The sequence below is a fragment of the Muscardinus avellanarius genome, assembly GCF_963383645.1.
Source record: "Muscardinus avellanarius genome assembly, chromosome: 5".
NCBI classification, from domain to species: Eukaryota; Metazoa; Chordata; class Mammalia; order Rodentia; family Gliridae; genus Muscardinus; species Muscardinus avellanarius.
Genome location: NC_137790.1, coordinates 136,571,017 through 136,591,537, shown reverse-complemented (window position 1 = coordinate 136,591,537; position 20,521 = coordinate 136,571,017). Strand labels below are relative to the sequence as shown.

General features: G+C 49.0%; 2 protein-coding genes across 2 annotated transcripts in view; both read left to right on the top strand.

Moving 5' to 3' along the window:
- Window positions 1-708, top strand: part of LOC308263627 (serotransferrin-like) — a gene marked incomplete at both ends in the record, with an annotated part of 29,230 nt that extends 28,522 nt beyond the window's left edge. Inside the window, one exon of the mRNA XM_080696612.1 lies at window positions 674-708. Within this exon, the coding sequence (XP_080552738.1) occupies window positions 674-708 (35 nt within the window). The remainder of the gene's footprint in view (window positions 1-673) is intronic.
- Window positions 709-6,091: 5,383 nt separating this feature from the next.
- Window positions 6,092-20,225, top strand: SRPRB (SRP receptor subunit beta; the record flags this gene model as incomplete). Its single annotated transcript, XM_080696240.1, has 7 exons — window positions 6,092-6,245; window positions 6,678-6,772; window positions 9,718-9,795; window positions 12,002-12,084; window positions 13,664-13,800; window positions 15,522-15,576; window positions 20,012-20,225. 7 exons carry the CDS (start codon window positions 6,092-6,094, stop codon window positions 20,223-20,225), a joined length of 816 nt encoding a protein of 271 aa, XP_080552366.1.
- Window positions 20,226-20,521: the final 296 nt, after the last annotated feature.

The following is a 20,521-nucleotide window of genomic DNA, read 5'->3' as shown; positions in this document are numbered from 1 at the left end:
ATCCCCAGTACTTCAAAACAAACAGCAACCAAAGTGTATTCCTAAGCCTAGAGATCCTGATTCAGCAAGTCTGTGCCCGCTCAGGGTGACTCTAAAATTCGCCCCATGTTGTTCAGATACGAGCTGTGTGCTCATCTGGGTCCACTATTACAAAAACTGAGTTGCTATTAATCCACCCTCCTCCCTGGGCAAAAGAGACGGCCTGGCTCCGCTGTGCTGGGCTCCATCCCTTATAGGTCAGTCCCCCACCTGCCTGAAGAGAACAGGGAGTGGGCAGTCTTCCCGGGTCACTTCTGGCCACATCCATTCAGACGTGCAAGCCCCTGATCATAAGAAAAAACATGAAACAACGCAGGGGCATGCTGCAGGGAGGAGAAATCACATTATAACCTTTGCTTCTGGGCTGGGAAATAAACCACTTACAACCTTTGCTACAGGGAGGGGAAATCGCCCTTTGCAGCCTTGCGGGGGGAGGGGGGCTCCCTGGACAAGGCACAGTTGCTCCGCAGGCAAGAGGGGATGGGCACGGGGGTGGCTCAGACCATGCATCACAAGAAAAGCAGGACTCGCGCCAGAGAGCCTTTGGACCACGCTGAACGTCCCATTTTCTCGGCGGTTCCTAATAATCCTAAGCCCCTTCTAGATGTTGTATTTCTCGGTTCTGCCTCCACAGGACTCCTGGAAGCCTGCACTTTCCACAAAAATTGAAGTCCAGGAGGCGGGGCTGCCAGATGGAGTTGGGAGATCAAGTGACCCAGAGTTTCCCCCTGGTCTCGCTGGCCCGAGGAGCTGGTGCCCACCACGACCAACGGCCCTGCTCTGCGTTGTCATGCGCACAGAACACAAAATAAAAATTACTGTCGATTTCATATTTCGAAAGCGCCATTCTTTTCTAAGGGTTCCCACCAGACTGATTCCATTATACTCTCTGACTACGTGTGTATGCCAGCGAACCCTCCTGAGCTCATGATCCATCTAGGCTTTCTCTGCAGTTGTATGGGATGCCACAGCCACACCGTCTGGGTCCCTTCTTAAAGGGGTCTGTGTGGCCATTGTAATAACATCATGTGTATATGTCGTGTGTGTGTGTGTGTGTGTGTGTGTGTGTGTGTGTGTGTGCGCAAGCGTGCATGGATGTGTGTTGTCAAGGAAGGAGGACCAGGAGAGTTCAGTCAGTATAGAAAAAGACTGTAGGAGACCTGCATCTATTTTGATATTTTACGTGCGTTCCATCTAGCAGAGCCAAGGCTCTGATTCTGACCAGTTAGAAAAAGCGGTGCAGAAACATCTCTTGCTCCAAATCCTCCCCTGAGCCCCAAGCCACGGCAGTTTCTGCCCTGTCTCAGCCCAGCTTCCCGTGTGATGGCGCCTCGCCCGTCTGTGTCTCCTTTATTACTGTTGGCTGAACATACAGAAGCCAGCTTCCTCTCCGACCTGCTTCCCTGCGCTGTCCTGGCAGAAGTCACTACCACCCACCAACGGTTAGACCAGTTCACTTCTTTCATTCCTGAATTCTGTTGGTTACACCTGATCCAGCTGTCCACTGTCTTCAGAGCCTGCAGCTTTTTCCCTCTGGCGTGGTGTCTCTCTGCTTTGATTCCTACTCTCTCTTCCCCTGTGGTCCCTGCTGTGGGCTCATCCTCCCAGCCTGGATCTCTTAACCCAGGGCCCCCGTCACTTCAGGAGGGCTAGCGACTCCTGAGCAGCCATATTGACAGTTGTGACTCCAGCCCAAAGCCTCCCCCACACAACTGATCCCTCCCTCTACCTCTGGATCTGTGCTCTACATTCCCACCGCCATCGGAAACCCCACGAATCAAAAACTGGTATCGGGGGCCTGGCTCGGTGATAGAGCGCTCGCCTAACCTGCATGAAGCCTTGAGCTCGGGCCCCATCACTGCATCCAAACAAAGCCAAAACGCAGCCTGGAGGGGTCACCCTGGCTTTTCTCTTGGGCTTCTCTAGCCCAGCTGTTGTCACAGCGCATCTGCACCGACTGAAGACCGTGTCATTAGCCCCCTCCCTCATACCCTACGTGGACAAATTTCAATTCACTATTTTCCTTCATTTATATCCAGTGTCACCAAGTGCCCTTGATTTTGGCTTCCCAATAACTCTCCGTTTGCCCTCTTTTTATGCATTGTAATCATGCATCATGATGGAGTCAGAGTGATAGAGGCTCACATGCACAGGGCACCCTGTGAGCCTCCCCCAGCTCCCACTCCCTCTCCCGCCCCGTGCATGACCTTGTGATGGGCATCCATAAATTTGCGTGTGTCCATCATGCCCATTGATGTGTCTCCGTCTTTAAGTCTTCCTCTGTCTCCCTCTGTTAGGTCCCCTCCCTCGCTCCACTAAAGTCTCTCCTTTGTCTGGAGCCCCTCCTTGTCCCCTCCTTATCCCTCGCTTCTGCACATGAAGGAGAACCTCCAAACTTTCACTTTTTGTAACTGACTAATCTCACTTAGCCTGATATTCTCCAGTCCCAGGCATATCCCTGCAAACGATGTGGTTTTGTTCCTTATGGCTGAGTAGAATCCCATTGTGTGTCTATTGAACAATTTTGTAATCCATTCATCTGTCGATGGACACCTATGCTGGTCCCATAGTTCGGCTCTTGTGAATTGTGCAGCAATTTTCACTTTGTCTACTCCTCTCCTTTGGTCCAGAGCCCCGAAGCCCTTTTATTGAGGTCCTTAATCCACTTTTCATCACTCTCATCTTCCCAGTTCCTACACCAACCATCCAGGATGCACCCCCCATAACCCCTCTTCCACTTGTCTCACAACACCCACCGTGTTCCATGCATGGCCTGTGTTAAATTCTCAACGTCTCTCACACTTGTGCCCTCCTATCTATGCTTATTATCCTTACAAACGTTCCTGAATTCGACCCTGAGTATCTTTTGTCCCCATACTAAAGCTGGTCTCCCTACCTGCAGTCTTTTCTCTCTCAAGTCATAATTCTCCACAGATCTGCAGTCATCTATGTTGCCCTCAAATGAAACTTCTTATTATATTCTGGATAAACTCTGGGTCCCTCAGCAAAGCTCACAAAATTCCTTCAGATCTGATTCTTTACCACCAGTCTTAGCTTTATCTTTTGTCGTTCTTAAGTAATTGTTCCAAGTCATCTTTAGAGAGATTATAATTGATGATCAAACCAAAGATGCCTCTTTTTCCCCTGTGGTCTGGTTTCTGAGGGTTTGCCTAACTCATATTTTTAGCCTTCCAAACTTATAGACCTCAACATCTTTGTTTCACTTCCTACTCAATCAAAAATGTATCTGCCTGGATACTCCCTGGCCTTGTTAAAAATGAAGGGAGAGTCCCAGGTCCTGTCTCTTCTGGTCTGTGTGTGTTGAGGCTTTGTATGGCCCTGGGTGGCAATGTGAGTAATAAACTTGAGTCTTTCAATGACATTGGCCTCTTGTGTTTGGGGCCCTGGGTGGACACTGAATTATCATGCTTTCTGTGCAAATCATTGGCTTGTACTCAGTCTCTTCTGTATGGTGAGTCATGTCTGCTTTAACTGCAGGTAAGGGATAACCCGATCAGGTCTCAATTATACTCCTAGCAGCTCTTCTCTGAGCTCACGATGGAGTCAGTGTGCCTTGATGTATATATCACACTGTAATGCTTTGCCACAATATATGCACCAGAAATGCAGATGCTAGCCGGGCAAGGTGGAGCACGCCTGTAATCCAAGTACTTAGGAGGCAGAAACAGTGGAATTTCAGGTTCAAGGTCATCCTCAGCAACTTAGTGAGGCCTTCAGCAATGTACAGAGATCCTGTTTTAAAATAAAAAATAAAGTAGGGCTGGGAGGTGTTTCAGACATAGAATGTCCCCAAGTTCAATCCCTAGTACCATAAAAACAAAAGGAAGAAACTGACTGCAAATCCTCAATGGAGCTTTTGAGAGCTGGTCATTGTATTTTTGCCATTATTCTTTCAACAGTCCTAAAGAAGGCGGGGGTAACTGACTCATATCTTAAAAGAATGGAGGCAGGAGGCTGGGATTGGAGCCTGCCGAGGGGTTAGGCCGGTGCCGGGGCCAACGAGGCTGGGATCGGAGCCTGCCGAGGGGTTAGGCCGGTGCCGGGGCCAACGAGGCTGGGATCGGAGCCTGCCGTGAGGCAAGGCCAGTGCTGGGGCCTCCGAGGCCAGGATTGGAGCCTGCAGAGGGGTCAGGCCGGTGCCAGGGCCAGCGTGGCTGGGATCGGAGCCTGCCGTGAGGCAAGGACGGTGCTAGGGCCTCCGAGGCCGGGATCGGAGCCTGCCGAGGGGTTAGGCTGGTGCTGGGGCCAACGGCCGGCATCAGAGCCTTCCGTGAGGCAAGGCCATTATTGAGGCCTCCGAGGCCAGGATCGGAGTCTGCCGAGGGGTCAGGCCGGTGCTGGGGCCAGTGAGGCCAGGATCGGAGCCTGCTGCGAGGCAAGGCCGATGCTAGGGCCTCCAAGGCCGGGATCAGAGCCTGCTGAGGGGTTAGGCTGGTGCCGGGGCCACTGGTCGGCATCGGAGCCTTCTGTGAGGCAAAGCCGCTATTGAGGCCTCTGAGGCCGGGATCGGAGCCTGCCGAGGGGTTAGGCCAGTGCTGGGGCCTCCGAGGCCGGGATCGAAGCCTGCCAAGGGGTTAGGCCGGTGCTGGGGCCAATGGCCGGCATCGGAGCCTTCCGTGAGGCAAGGCCATTATTGAGGCTTCCAAGGCCGGGATCGGAGCCTGCCGAGGGGTTAGGCTGGTGCCGGGGCCAACGAGGCTGGGATTGGAGCCTGCCGTGAGGCAAGGCCAGTGCTGGGGCCTCCGAGGCCGGGATCGAAGCCTGCCGAGGGGTCAGCTGGTACCGGGGCCAGTGTGGCCGGGATCGGAGCCTTCCGTGAGGCAAGGCTGTTATTGAGGCCTCTGAGGCCGGTATCGGAGCCTGCCGAGGGGTTAGGCTGGTGCTGGGGCCAGCGAGGCCGGGATCAGAGCCTGCCACGAGGAAGGCCGATGCTGGGGCCTCCGAGGCCTGGATCAGAGCCTGCCGAGGGGTTAGGCCAATGCCGGGACCATTGGCTAACATCGGAGCCTGCCGTGAGGCAAGACCAGTGCTAGGGCCTCCGAGGCCGGGATCGGAGCCAGCTGAGGGGTTAGGCCAGCGAGGCCAGAACCGGGGCCTCCCATGAGGCAAGGCTGCTGCTTGAGCCAGCGAGGTCTGATCAGTCCACCGGGTAGCCAGGCCACAACTGGGGCCATCAAGAGTGGGATTGATATTTGCAACACGGCATGCACAGAGAATTACCGCAGAAAATTAAAACCAGATGCTTCCCCTAATCAGCAGTAACTAGGAGGAAAGGGGCAACAGGAAGTGGTCGAGCTATAGAAAGGGCCCTATAGTGAAGCAATTAAGGTGACCAATCAGAGGGTATGGAATAGGGGAGGATGGAGCCTCTTTAAAAAGCAGGAGGTACATAAACATATGTATCAAAGTTAATCACCAAACAAGCATGGGATGGAGGGAGGGGGAGGGAACAGGATGGGGGCTGGATGAGGGCTGATTGGATGATTGTGCTTGTATACCCTCTCAAGTCTTGTATTCCAATGTGATGTGTGATTACAATGCACCAATAAAAATAAATTTAAAAAAAAAAGGATGGAGGCAGTACTTGGGAGGGCTGAGACAGGAAGGATCGCAAGTTCCCCGCCAGCCTCAGGTACTTAGTGAGGCCCTCTGCAACTCAGTGAGACCTTGTTTCAGAATAAAGAATTAAAAATAGGGCTGGGGGTATAGCTTGGAGGTAGGATGCTGCCGTGTTCCATCCCCAGAACCCTGAAAACAAACATACAAACAAAAAAACAAAGCAAAAAGAGCGAGGGTATCCCTTGCCAAACAATCGTCCTGCCCTTCTGGGAGAAGCAGGTGTGTGCAAGGACTACAATTCCCACCGTGCACCACGATAGAACTACAACTCCCATCATGCACCAGGGACATCACGGCCGAAGACCGGAACAAAAATGTAAGAACTACCGCTCCCGTGAAGCTCCGCTCCCGCGCCTGCGCAGAGCCCAGGGCCACGTTGCTTTCGCCGCACCAGAGACCACGCGACTTCTCCATGGCTTCCATGGACTCCCGGCGGGTGGGGGATGGCGGCGCTGCCGGCGGCACCTTCCAGCCCTACCTGGACTCCTTGAGGCAGGAGCTGCAGCAGAGGGACCCGACGCTGCTGTCGGTGGCGGCGGCGCTCTTCGTAGTGCTGCTGACGCTGGGTAAGGAGGCGGCGGCGGCGATGGCGGGTGCGGGGTCGGGGCCGGGCTGCGCTGCTGCAGACGGCAGAGCCGAGGGTCTGGATCCCGAGACTCCCCGCCGGTGCCATCGCACCCCTTCTCCCCCCGCCTCTCCGCGGGCTCGGGCCCTCCCCCGCGGACCCCCAGACTCAGGCCCTTTGCAGCAAGTTTGAGCTTCAGCAGGTGCAATCAGGGCCCCGGGGAGACAAAAGTATTAAACACTCGCGGTGTCCACGGTCGGGACGAGCCGGATGGGCGCGGGGCAGCTGTCAGTGGGTGGCAGGCACTGGTGGGCTCCTGGAGCCCGAACAGTCATGACCGGTGGTGATAATAAAGTAAGTTCCAGGGGAGTGCGGTGTCGGGTTGTCGTTGGTGATCACGGCGTGATTTTGGTGGTTTTTCTCCATCCCACAGTGTTCTGGAAGTTCATCTGGAGCCGCAAAAGCAGTCAGAGAGCTGTTCTCCTTGTTGGTCTTTGTGACTCCGGGAAAACATTGCTGTTTGTCAGGGTAAGTGCTCTGGAGTTACGCCTCTGTGCAACCTAACAGAAAATTGTGCGGTCTGTACTCTTCCTGTGATCGCATGGGTTATTGGGTAGAAGAAGCTCATGCCAGCCAATTTGGACTTAATTTTTGACTTAACTTGTGAGGATAAAACGACCCTTGGAAATCCTATAAAGTTTTACAGTCATTTCTGTTTTTTGACCTTACCTGATGTTGACATTTAGATCTTAGCACGTTCAAAGATTTTAAGTATTCTTTGGCTAAGGATCCGAGAACAGTTGAAGACATAGAAGCCAGAGGCCTACGTACAGCTCATAATTTGTAACAAACCCTTCTGAGAACTTGTCAAAGACTTCTTTTTTTGGTGGTACTGGGGATTGAACCAGGGTCATTCTGCCTCTAAGCCTCCGGCATGTTTTTTATTTAAATTTGAGATAGGGGCTCACTAGTTTTGATGAGAATGTCACTACTTGTGGACCCTGTCCTTGAACCTGTGATCCTCCTGTCTCAGCCTCCCAAGTACTGGGATTGCAGGTGCAGGTGTGTGCCACTACACCTACATAACTTTTTTTTTTTTTTTTTTTTTTTTTTTGCGGTCCTGGGGATGGAACCCAGGTGCATTCTACCTCTGAGGCACACCCCCAGCCCTGTTTTTTACTCATTATTTTGAAACAGGGTCTCACTGAGTTGCAAAGGGCCTCACTAAGTAGCAGCTGAGGCTATCCAGGAACTGTAATCCTCCTGTCTCAGCCTCCCAAATACTGGGATTACAAGTGTGCTGGCTTGTATTTTAGTATTTAGAATGTCAGAGTATCTGCTGGGCGTGGTGGACACGCTTGTAATCCCTGCACTTGGGAGGCGGAGACAGGAGGATCGCGCAGGTTCGAAGACCCTGTTTTCAAATAAAAATATAAAAATGGGTCTGGGAGCATAACCCGGAGGTAGAAGGGTTTCCAGGAACCCTAGTACCACCAAAAAAAAAAAAGTCAGAGTATTTTTTTAGGTTTTGGAATATTTGCATAGATTTTACAGGTTTATCATCCTTAACTTGAAATCTGAAATGCTTCTAAACTTGAAATTTGTTAAAACAATATATATATTACTCTTCATTGAAAAATGTGTTATAAATTCTCTCTTTTTTTTTTGTGCTGGGGATTGAACCCAGGAGCATTCTACCTATGAGCTGCATCCCCAGCCCTGCTTTATTATTTATTTATTTATTTATTTATTTATTTATTTATTTTTGTTCTGGGAGTTGAAGGAGGGGCGGACTGTTTATTTTGAAACAGTCTCACTGAGTTGCAGAGGGCCTCACTAACTAGCTGAGGCTGGCTGTGAACCTGCGATCCTCCTGTCTCAGCCTCCCAAGTATTGGGATTAAAAGCGTGCGCCACCACGCCTGGCGTGCACTTTAGTTTTGAAACAGGGTCTGACTAAGTTGCCGAATCTGGTCTTGGACCTGTGATCCTCCTGTCTCAGCTCTCCAGGTACTAGGATTAAGGGCGTGCATCACCATGCTGGACATGTGTTATAAATTCTATATAGCCCATTGATTCTTACGTCCTTTTGTAACCGTAACAAAACCATGGATGCAGTTGGACCAAGATTGGACAAGTGTAGTTGCACCCCACTCTGCTGATTCTTTCCCCAATAAATTTGTCAGTAAATCTGATATGTGACAGGAAGGTTAGTTGATATTTTTGTGTTTCTAAGATTAAAAACAATGAAGCTGTGTGTCAGACTTATTTATCGATGACTTGAGCAACCTTTTTGCTGACTCAGATACTAGAAGAAGGATTCTATTGCAGTTTCTTATGCTAAACACAGTATAGTAACAACAGACTCTACACTTTTAAGTTTAACCAGCATCATTAATTTCTTCCTTTTGTTAAGGGTACACAATGTCTAAGGTTATGTATGAAACTCTGAAGTGTAGCTTTTGCTGATTTCTGTGGTGCACATATTCCCAGCATGGCCAGTTCCAAGTTACCAGACCAACGCTGTCAAATATTATTGTTTTCTGGGACTAAGGATTGAACCCAGACGCATTCTACCTCTAAGCTACAGCACCAGCCTGATTTTATTTCTTATTTGGAAACAAGGTCTCACTAGGTTGCTGAGAGCCTCATAAATTGCTGAGGCTGGCTTTGAACCTATGATCCTCCTGTCTCAGTCTCCCACGTACTAGGATTACAAGTGTGTGCCACCATGCCCGGCAGGATTTTTCTGGAGTTTTTTGTTTGTTTGTTTGTTTGTTTTTTGTTTGTTTTTTTTTGGGTAGTACTGGGGTTGGAACCCAGGAGCTTTTCTACCTCCAGGCTACACTCCCAGACCTATTTTATACTTTATTTGGAAACAAGGTCTCACTAAGTTGCTGAGAGCCTTACTAAGTAGCTGAGACTGGCTTCGAACCTGTGCGATCCTCCTGTTTCAGCCTCCCAATACTGGGATTACAAGGTGCGCCACCACGCCCGGCGATTTTTCTGTTTTTAAAGGACGATCCTTTGACAGTTTAGTTAGGTTTCTTTTCACTAATATTCACTATTACCGTATTTGGTATTTTACCTGAGTATTGTTTCACTACAGAGAAGAGGAGAAGTATTCTGATTTTGATTCTTCCTTTGGGGATTATAAATAATTTTTCTTTTATTAAAGAAATAAAAGTTTGGATTATTTTTGATGGTTAAAAGTTTTTACAGGTTAATGAATTTGGCCAATAATTATGGTCATGGTTTGAAAATAATTTTTTTTTCCTCCCACTGAGAATAGGGGATGAAGTTAGCAATTAGAGTTTTCTACAGGTTTAAAAAAATCAGTAAGATTCTTTTCAGCTATTACAAGCGGCATTCATTTATTTAACCTTAGACATGAGAAAGACCCTTATTAGTCAAATTAGGTGGGCTGTTACTACAGTGTGTTTACTCTGATCTCTCCCGTCCTCTTTTTTACAGTTGCTAACAGGCCGTTACAGAGACACTCAGACTTCCATTACTGACAGCTCTGCTGTCTACAGAGTCAACAATAACAGGGTAAGGCGTTCCTGAGTGTTGGAGTCTGCACTAGAGTGAAGTAGTCTGAGGATGCGTTTATATTTGTGGCCTATTGTTGTGGGGAACATACCCTAGGCGACAACTTCTACTCTTGGTAGTCCACGCCCTGTCTACCTCTCTTTCCTGGTAACTGTCCCGGACCGTTCTATCACAGCCTTGGATTTTGTTTCTTTGTCTTTTTTCCAACCTTGCTCTGATTTCTGAAGAGTACACATAAAGCCCTTTTCTGGTACTGGGAATTGTACCCAGGGGCATTCTACCTCCGAGCTGTACCCTCCACACTTTATTTTTTGTTTTGAAACAGTCTTGCTAGGTGCTGACGGTCTTGCTGAATTGCTGAGGCTGGTCTCGGACCTGTAATCCTCCTGTCCCAGCCTCCCAAGTGCATGGTATATTTACCAATTCCTTCTGCGGTTATAGGCACGCCTCTGAGCTACACCTCTAGCTCTACTTTATTTTAGTTTTTTGAAACAGGGTCTCGCTAAGTTGCTGAGGCTGACCGCGAACCTGCGATCCTCCTCTCTCCCAAGTAGTAGGATTACAGGCATGCGCCACCACGGCTGGCTAATGTATGACCTATCTAAAACATAAAAGAAGCCAGGCATTTGGATATTGAAATTTCAGGTTTGGGAGATTAATTTAGGGGGTGCCTGTAGCAGATTGTTCGAGTGGGGTACCCCCGGCTGTCCCTTAGACCTGTACCTCTCAGTACAGTGGCCGCCGGCCACATGTGACTGTTGAGTACCTGCCTCGTGATTAGTCCAAATAGAGTGCAGAGAACACAGATCCCGAAGGGGGAGTGTGGGAGAGAGAATGCAAAATGCCGTTATTTATGTCTTGGGTTTTAAAAAACATATTAAAGAATAATACTTGAGATATGTTCGTTTGAGTGACTTTCAAATTAGCTTTAATTATGACTTCTTAAATGTGGTTACTAGAAAATTTCAAGTTACGCGTGTGGCTTGTGTTATACTTTTATCGAATCTGTAGGACACACCTCCCTTCTTTCGCCGGCCCTCCCATCCCATATGTTTAGCTGTGGTCTCTCCTGGTAGTAACATAGCTACTTACGGTGAATCTTCTAAACTGCTAATACCGTGTGGTTCGGTGTTGCTTTTGAAAGGGAGCAGTGGGTCCCACCCTGGAGTCAACAGACTCTTAGCAATAGTCTTAAAAAGCTAGTACGTACTTATATTTGTCTGCGAAGAACTGCCTTGGGTCTCTGTAAGGGCCTAATGAATCCAGCTGGAATTGCGTCACATCCGTACACGACACGGATTCCCTTCTGCTGAGCCCTGGTCACGGTTGGCGGTGGGTTAATGCACGTCCATGAGAAATGGTGGCTGCGCCCGAGAGGCTCCCATGGAGCACAGCCGCATCCACGCCCAACACACAGGCAGGGACGACGTCCTGGAGCGGCCAGTAGGGCTTCGAGGGTGTATAATGGGCTCACTCAGGAGGGGATCAAGAGTTGATGCAGAAGGTTGACCGAGTTGGAACAAATAAATGGTGCATCTGGTCGAGAACTGTGTGAGACCTAAGGGTGGAGGGGAGGAGCGCGAGCTCTGTTAGGATGGAGGACCCCAGTAACGGCAACGTGCTGTAAATTAGAAGTTCTCATTTTACATACTTATTTTTTATACTTGTAACTTATTTACGTGGTTTTGTTTTTATTCATATTGATTTCTCAAGAACCCTAGGAACCCGTCTACCTCCGGGCTACACTCCCAGACCTGTTTTATATATATATATTTTTGGAAACAGGGTCTCTTAAGCCAGCAAGGCTGGCTTCGAACCTGTGCGATCCTCCTGTCTCCGCCTCCCAAGCGCGGGGATAAAGTTGTAATTTTATATTTCGGTGCTGTTCTATTTTGTGTTCTTCTTTATCCTGAAAATGGATGTCGGATCAGGAACCTTCCCTTTCCCATCGTCCCATCCCCAGAGCTTCGCCCACTGAATTTTCTTTTTTGGGGAGTGATTGGCATTGAGGATTGAGCCCAGGGACTCAGGCATGCGAGGCCGCACTTTAAAAGTGAATTGTAACCAGTGTTTTATTAGAAAATGTCCCATGAGAATTTATCACAGTAACATTTGTACCAGTCTGGTGCGCTTAATCTGATACAGAAGGTTTGTGTTGTAAAAAATGGAATGGACCAAAACATTAATGTTACTGCTTCCATCCCAGGGAAATAGCTTGACGTTGATTGACCTCCCCGGGCATGAGAGCCTGCGGCTTCAGTTCCTAGAGCGCTTTAAGTCTTCAGCCAGGTAAGCAGGGAGGGAGCGAAGCAGGCTGGTCGGAGTCGGTGCTGTGACGTGATGCTGGAGGCAGCTCGTGGGCCGGGGTACAAAGAACTTGGACCCGCCAGGCATGGTGGCTCACACTTGTAATCTCAGCATTTGGGAGGCTGAGACTGGAGGACCGAGGTTCACCGCCAGCCTCCGCTACTTAGCGAGGCCCTCTGCAACTCAGTGAGACCCTGTTTCAAAATAAAGAATAAAAAAGTGGGCTGGAGGTGTAGCTCGGAGGTAGAATGCCCTTGGGTTCCATTCCCAGTACCAAAATCAAAAGAAAGAAAACACATTTCCTATATTGGTATTCGACTTTTAAAAAAAACCTAGTTTCTTTAATCTCAGTTTTTCCTTTACTGATTTGAGAGTCTGTTGCTTCTACTCTGTATGTTCCTCCAGCCTCCCCACCTACCCTATGCCCGCTTTTAGACATTGCGCCAGTTTCAAAGCAACACCAGTTCCCTCTTCCTGAACCTGAACCTGATCGCCTCGCGGCTGCTTGCTTTTTTCTTTTTTATGGTACTGGGGATGGAACCTGGGGGCATTCTACCTCCGAGCTACACCACCAGCCCGATTTTTTTATTCTTTATTTTCGAAACAGGGTCGCACTGAGTTGCAAAGGGTCTCACTAAGTAGCTGAGGCTGTCCTTGAACCGTGATCCTCCTGTCTCAGCCTCCCAGTGCTGGGATTACAAATGTGCGCCCCCAGGCCCTGTGTCCTTGTTATTTTACTGTGCTCCTTCTCAACTCCCGGCTGTTCCTGCAAAGCCGCGACCACGCGGCTTTCCGAGACGCTCATGATCTCTGCTGCCCTCTGCCATGTTTTACATGCTATTCTTTCCTTCGAGGTCCTGTTTTTCCCTCCGTGTATCTCTTAGAAGGATTTCCAGAGAGGGTGAATGAGTGAATTCCTTATCATCCGTTCCCTTGGCCCCCGTTTTTGGAATGCGCCCTCAGCTGAGCACAGAGCCCTGGGTGACAGGAAGGCGTGGCGCGGGCGTGCGGGCCAGCAGGCGGCCGCCAGGTTCCCTCCTCGCCATCTCGGTCTGCTTCTCCCTTCTGCCCGGGCCGGGCTGGGCCAGCTCCATCCTCTGTGAATTCAAGTGTGCTTTTCCAGACCAAACAGATGCATCTTTCTTCAGTTCTGGGAAGTTCTCATTTCCTCAACTACAGCCGCTCCCCCACTCTCCGCTCCCACGTCCCGAGATTTTCTCCATGTCACTGAGCTTGGTCATTTCTGTCTCCCGTCTCTTCTCTGTCACACCTTCCCTCCCTGGGCGTGTCCCCAATCCTCCTGTCTTGAATAGTGCTTTCCAGTGTGCGACAGTGTTTTGTTTTGTTTTGTTTTGTTTATTTTTTTTCCTATTTTTTCCTTTTTTTTTTTTTGCGGGTCTGGGGATGAAACCCAGGGGCATTTGACCTCCGAGCTACAACCCCTGCACTGGGGTCTGCGGCGCGGTGCTCCACAGGCGTGGATTTGGTGAAGGGTGTGGTCTGGAAGGTGCTGAGGCTCTGCCCGCGTTCACAGGCCCGGCCTTCTCTTCTGTCCCTCTAGGGCGGTGGTGTTTGTGGTGGACAGCGCATCCTTCCAGCGGGAGGTGAAGGACGTGGCGGAGTTCCTGTACCAAGTCCTCATCGATAGCCTGGGTCTGAAGAACGCGCCGGCGTTCCTGGTCGCCTGCAACAAGCAAGGTGCGCCCGCCCTCTGCCAGCGGAGCGGAGCGCTTTCTGGAATTGCTGAGCCTCACTTCAGTTATCCGCGGTCTGTTATGACGAAGGAGGCGGGCGTGGTCAGGAACTGTGAACTGACGGATTTTAAATCTACTTCTCCTCCTGCCTTTTACTAATCTTTTTTCTGGCCTGCCCTAGGGGTTCACACAGGGGAACTGGCACCACTTTTTGAGATGGTGCCTTTTTTTTTTTAAGATTATTGACAAATCATCTTATCAGATACAGAAGTTTGGAGGGACAGGATCGAGTCTTTTTCAAACAGGTTTACCACTGGGACATATTATCAAGAGTTGGTTGTAGAAGTTTTCCTTTGATCTCATAGCCACTAAGGACCCTCTTTTTTTGTGGTGCTGGGGCTTGAACTCAGGGTGATCCTAAGCTACATCCCCAGCCCCTTTATTATTTTTTTTTCTTTTAACTTTGAGACAGGACCTTGCTGTGTTTCTGCGGTGGCCGTGAACTGCGGCCCACCTGCGTTGGCCTCCCAAGTAGCTGGCATTACAGACATTCACCACCAGGCTTGGCACCATGGAAAGCTTTTTCATCACACTCAGTTGAGCGGTGCTTTAGGTTTGTTACTAGTAAAAATAAGAGGAGGATTGCAGATTCAAGGCTAGCAGTTTAGCGGGGCGCTGTTTCAAAATAAGAAAATTAAAAGGGCCAGGGTTGTAGAATACCTCTGAGATCAACCCCCAGTATGTATGTACGTACAAACGTACGTACATACACACATACATACATACATACATACATACATAAAGATACATAAATACATACATAAATAGACTAGTTGGTCTCTTCAGGTCTTTTTTTACATCTAAACGTCTGATCTACGAAGAGCCGAAGGCATTTCTCAGAAGCAGTGACATAATAACCCTACATACCTTGTCAGGGATGCGGTCATCAGCATTATTACCTGTTCTGTTTCTTTCTCATTCAGTACAGGAGGAGAGCTGCGTTTCCTTGGCCTGGGCCTTTGGCCCAACCAGGCTCGTTCCTTATCAATGTGCACTTGATGTTTAACTGTCTTCGTTTTAGCTGGAAGCATGTGGAGCTTACTTTAAAGGACAGATAGGGCCGGGCGTGGTGGCGCACGCTTGTAATCTCCGCACTTGGGAGGCAGAGACAGGAGGATCGCGCAGGTTCAAAGCCAGCCGCGTGCGCTGGCTTAGGAGACCCTGTTTCCAAATAATATATAAAAATAGGTCTGGGAGTGTAGCCTGGAGGTAGAAGGGTTTCCAGGAACCTCAGTATCACCAATAAACAAACAAACAAACAAATAAATAAAGGACAGATAGGGTGTTGTCTATTGGAATGAAAGTTATAGTCACTGCACTGGGAAGTTTTGCTAAACTGACTGGACTTAGGTATGTTTTGAATCACAAGGCCTGTCGGGTGTGGAAAACTTAAGCCTGTGTTAGGGCATCAGCGTAATATGTTTGTAAACTTTATTTTGAAAAGACCAATATGTGCAAATCTAACGTTTACTGTGATGGAGAAGGAAAGAGTGATACAAGGCTCTTTTTAAAAGAGGAATGGGGCCGGGCGTGCGGCGCACGCTTGTACTTTTGGAGGCTGAGACAGGAGGGGGAGAAATAGGGAATTTCTTTCTGTGCATGGAATCTTGAAAAAGACCCAAGATTTCTGGCTTCAATGACAGCGGCATTTTTATTCCTTTACAGATATCGCAATGGCAAAATCAGCGAAGTTAATTCAGCAACAGCTTGAGAAGGAACTGTAAGTGTGGATGGCTAAGTATCAGCGCTTAGGCCTTCAGGAGCGGGTTCATATCTCGTGTGGTTGTCTGTTTATCTCAGGTCCAGCCTGAAGATTAGTGTGAAATGCACTTCTTAAATCATTTATAGAAGGAATAATGGAATCGTTAAAAGTATTAACAGGCTGTTTGTAGACGTTTTTAAATGTCATGGGGAGATTTATTGAAACCATCAATTCAGTTGTATTTGTTATTGTTGCTCATTTGTAGTTGAAATGAAAGGTTTTAAAAATTTACTAAAAGATTACACCAAATATGAGGACAGGTTTAATTCAGTAAGTGGAAAAGTGTCCACCACACAGTAAAGCATGTAAAACAGTGGGTTTTCTTTTTTCTTCTTTTTTACAGTACTGGGGATGGAACCCAGGGGGCATTCTACCTCTGTGCTACACCTCCAGGACTATTTTTTTTGTTCTTTATTTTGAAACAGGGTTTCACTAAGTTGCCGCAGGCCTCACTAAGTAGCTGAGGCTGGCCACAAACCTGCAATCCTCCTGTCTCAGCTTCCCAGGTACTGGGATTACAAGTATGAGCCACTGTGCCCAGCTAAAACAGCGTTTAAATATACATGTAATCTAGCTACAGTGCTGCGTGCTTGTAATTCCAGTACTTGGGAGGCTGACACGTGAGGATCATAGGTTTGAGGCCAGCCTCAGCAACTCAGTGAGACTCATATTTGTTTCCAAATAAAAAAATAAAATAGGACTAAGGGGTTGGGTAGCTCAGAGGTAGAATGCCCCTGGATTCAATCTCCAGTACTAGAAACAAGCAAAAAAATATACATGTAAAAAATAATAAAAAGCAAGTAATTGACTCTGAGGATCCTTGAAAAATGAAAGTAAAACTTTTTTTTTTGGTGGTACTGGGAATGGAACCCAGGGGCATTCCACCTCCGAGCTTTATCCCCAGCCCCATTTTTTTATTCTTTATTTTTAAAACAGAGTCTCACTAAGTTATGGAGGGCCTCACTAAGTAGCTGAGGCTACCTGTAAACCTGCAATCCTCCTATCTCAGCCTCCCGAGTACTAGGATTACAAGTATGCGCCACCACCCCCGGTAGAAAGTGAAACTTGTAAAGCCATTGGAAACTCTTGTTGACAGAACAGAAAACAATTAGGGAGCATATAAAAACCCAGGGCACTAGCCGGGCGCGGTGGGCACGCTTGTAATCCCCGCGCTTGGAAGGTAAGAGACAGGAGGATGGCGCAGGTTTGAAGCCAGTCGCGCTGGCTTAAGAGACCCTGTTTCCAAATTTAAAAAAGTATAAAAATAGGTCTGGGAGTGTATCCCGGAGGTAGAAGGGCTTCCAGGAACCCCAGTACCACCAAAAATAATAATAATAAAAAATAAATAAATAAAGATCCAGGGCACTATTTCATAGCTTCTTATACTGTTTTCAGGCTATATAACAGCATTATTTGTCTTGCTCTCGCTGTGTTTCAAATTTACAAATTGAACTATAATTTTAGTTATGCTAATTTGTGAGAACTAGCCAAAAGTTTGATTAGAACAAGTAAGCAACACAGTCGAGTAAGTTATGTTTTCTTCCTGCTTTTGTGTTAGGGCTCACCCCCCACCCCCACCCCCCAAGAAAAGATGCTTGTTGGGGAGGAACTGAAATGCAAATTCACCTCTTAGAAGTGTTTTCCCACCATGCTTTGCTTCCATCTTGTCTTAGGCACCCACCCGGTGCTGCGGTGCTGCGGTGCTGCGTCTGGCTCGCCCTGCTGGGCGGCGTGTGAGGGAGGGCTGGGCGCAGGCTGCGGTGGGCCTCGGCCGCTCAGCTCTTCAGCCTCTGCGGGGCAGACTCTTTCCCGGGGCCTGCAAGCTCAACACTTGGGCGTTTTTTAAAGGGCAGGATCCAAAAAAGCAAATACGCAGCAGAGGCCAAGCGTGGTCCACAAAGCCCACCGTATTTAATTTCTGGCCCTTCACAAAGCGGTTTTGCAGAGGCTGCCTTCCCGCGGAGACCATGCCCGCCGCCCGCTCCCCGCACTGGCTCTGGGGACGTTTGCATTGTCCGCCAGGCGGAGGCACGGGGACCGTTAGATGATTCGCTTCCTCTAAGCAGTCTGGGGCAGTTGCTGGAATTGTTTTGGGAAAACAAAAGCCATAGTATTATTTGTGGTTTAGGTTTTCATTTTATTTTTTGACAGTACAGTGCAGGTTTTCCCAGGTCTAAGTCACGTTTTCCTTAGGCCGTCTGCTTTTCACAATAGAGTCAAACAATACCAAAGAGATGCCTTATAGGACGCAGTGAAGGGAAAATTGAAGAGCGTGCCGGGCGTGGTGGCCACGCTTGCAATCCCAGCATTCGGGAGGCGGAGACCGGAGGATCCCAGTTAGAGCACAGCCTCAGCTACTGAGTGAGGCCCTCCGCAACCCAGTGAGACCCTGTTTCAAAATAAAGAATAAAAAATAGGGCAGGGGGTGTAGCTCAGAGGTAGAATGCCCTGGGTTCCATCATCAGTACCACACACACAAAAAAAAGTTGAGGAGTCGTAAAGTTTCTTTTGTTTGTTTTGTTTTGCCTTGTTTTTTATGGTACTGGGGATGGAAGCCAGGTGCATTCTACCTCCGAGCTACATCCCCAGCCCTTTTTATTTTTTGTTTGGAAACAAGGTCTTGCCAGGTTGCTGAGAGCCTCGTGTACCTACGATCCTCCTGTCTCCACCTCCCAAAGTTTAGTTGGTGTATGCACCCGGTAAAAGGTTAATTAGCATCAGTTAAATCAGAAGTCTAATTTTAGTTTAATTCCTACTTGTGAGAACTAGGCCCTATCAGCTTTGACGGATTTCATAGTCCCCTGAATAACTAGGGCTACTACACTAATGTGGCCTGTGGGGCCAACCCAGGTAAGTAATGTTTTCCCTAAAAAATTTTTTATTGTAACATATCTAACGTATAGGAGTATAAGTATATAATTATATAATTTTGTTTTGTTTTTGTGCTACTGGGGATTGAACCCAGGGCATTCTACCTCAGAGCTACACCCCAACCCTTTGAGACAGGCTTTCACTGGTTTGCTGAGGGTCCTGGGAAGTTGCTAGGTTGGCCTTGAACCTGGATCCTTCTGTCTCAGCCTCCCAAGTGCTAGGATTCCAGGCATGCACCACCATGCCCAGCTTAGACATTAAGTTTAAAAAATACACAATGAATACGTGTGTGCCCACCGCCGTGCTGGTTAGAAGCCCCACCCCGTGCTCCTACCCAAAAGCTTTCCCCAAAGCATGTGCCTACGAGGTATTGTTTGGTTTTGCCAGTGGTCTTCTGTTATTTTCAAGCAGCCTTGTAGGGCCAGGACAGGCTTTGTCCTAAACCAGCGGCAGGCAGTGTGTCCTCTGGGGGCAGGCAGGGTGGGGAGACAGCTTATGCACCGCTTCATGGAGCCAGCAGGTGGCAGTAGGGTGACTTTGGCTGGGAAGGTTGCCCTGGCTTGGGAAGTTGGAGATTAGTAATACTAATTGCAGAATTAGTTAAGAGCTTGGAGTTTGTGATTTTTAAGTTTCACATTCCAAATAGACGAAATGTAAAAACAGATACTCTACCTGTGGGCTCTGTGAGGTCTGGCCACGGGGCTTTGCTGGACCTGGACCAAGAACAAAGAAAAAAATAAAAAGAGGAACGCCCCTGACCACTGCCCTGCCCCCAGATGGCCAGGCCAGTAGCACACCAGCCAGCAGCCCGACAGCTGCTCCTGGAGCTCATAGAAACCCCCGAGTGTGTAAGGAGGCGGGCTCCTGACGCATGGGCTCTCCCGGTCAGATGCCTCCTCCAGGTTTCATTCCTGAGCAGAGCCTGCTCCTTGCTGTCGGGCCGTGCTTTCCTTGACCCCACAGACCCCAGCACTACCCACAGCTGACGTTCAGGGAGTTTTACTAACGCCAGCAAGTCTTTTAAAAATAGAGTTTTAGCTGGGCGGGATGGTATACACTTGTAATCCCAGTACTTGGGTGGCTGAGACAGGAGGATCGCAGGTATAAAAAATAAAATAGGGGTATAGCTCGGGGGTAGAATGCTTCTGGGTTCAATCCCCAATACCACACACACACACACACACACACACACACTCTCTCTCTCTCTCTCTCTCTCTCTCTCTCTCTCCCCCCCCCCCTTAAAGATGGCTGAGGAGACCCTAGTGGAAGGCTGGCTTGGGCTGGAGTTGGTGTGGTCTCCGCCCACTGTTCAGCAGGTGTCACTAGCTGTGCAAGGTGGACTTCCATCTCACCATCCCAGAGAATGATCTACGGATGCCAGGGATTATTGAACAGCCTTCATAGCATGATTCACACATTCATGATTCAGTCTTAAGTGACGGCTGGGGTACTTAGGGACTGCCGGCCTGTAATTGCTGTGTAAAGATGTCGCTTCCTGACCCATCTTCTTCTTATCCCACAGCAACACCTTACGGGTCACCCGCTCCGCTGCCCCCAGCACAATGGACAATTCCAGCACTGCCCCTGCTCAGCTGGGAAAGAAAGGCAAGGAGTTTGAATTCTCCCAGCTGCCCCTCAAAGTGGAGTTTGTGGAGTGCAGCGCCAAGGGCGGGCGCGGGGACGCGGGCTCCGCCGACATCCAGGACTTGGAGAAGTGGCTGGCCAGAATCGCCTGAGGGGCGGCCCCAGGCTCGAGACCCAGGGTGCTCCTGACGGGCATTTTGGGAAAAGGGACATCATCAGAGTTGCTAAAGAAGGGGTGCAGAACATGGTTAAAACATTTGCTTGTTCTGGAAACAAATGACCGTCGGCACCAGCGGGAAGGTTTCGCTCCCTTGTTTATTCTGTTCTGCCTGTCGCTGCCTTTCGAGCTGGTCCTTGGTAAGGTGTGCGTCCTGTGTCTTCAGCGTGTGCTTGCTTGAGGGTCGCGGTCTGCGGCATTACAAGCTGGTCCTGTCACAGAGAGAGGATG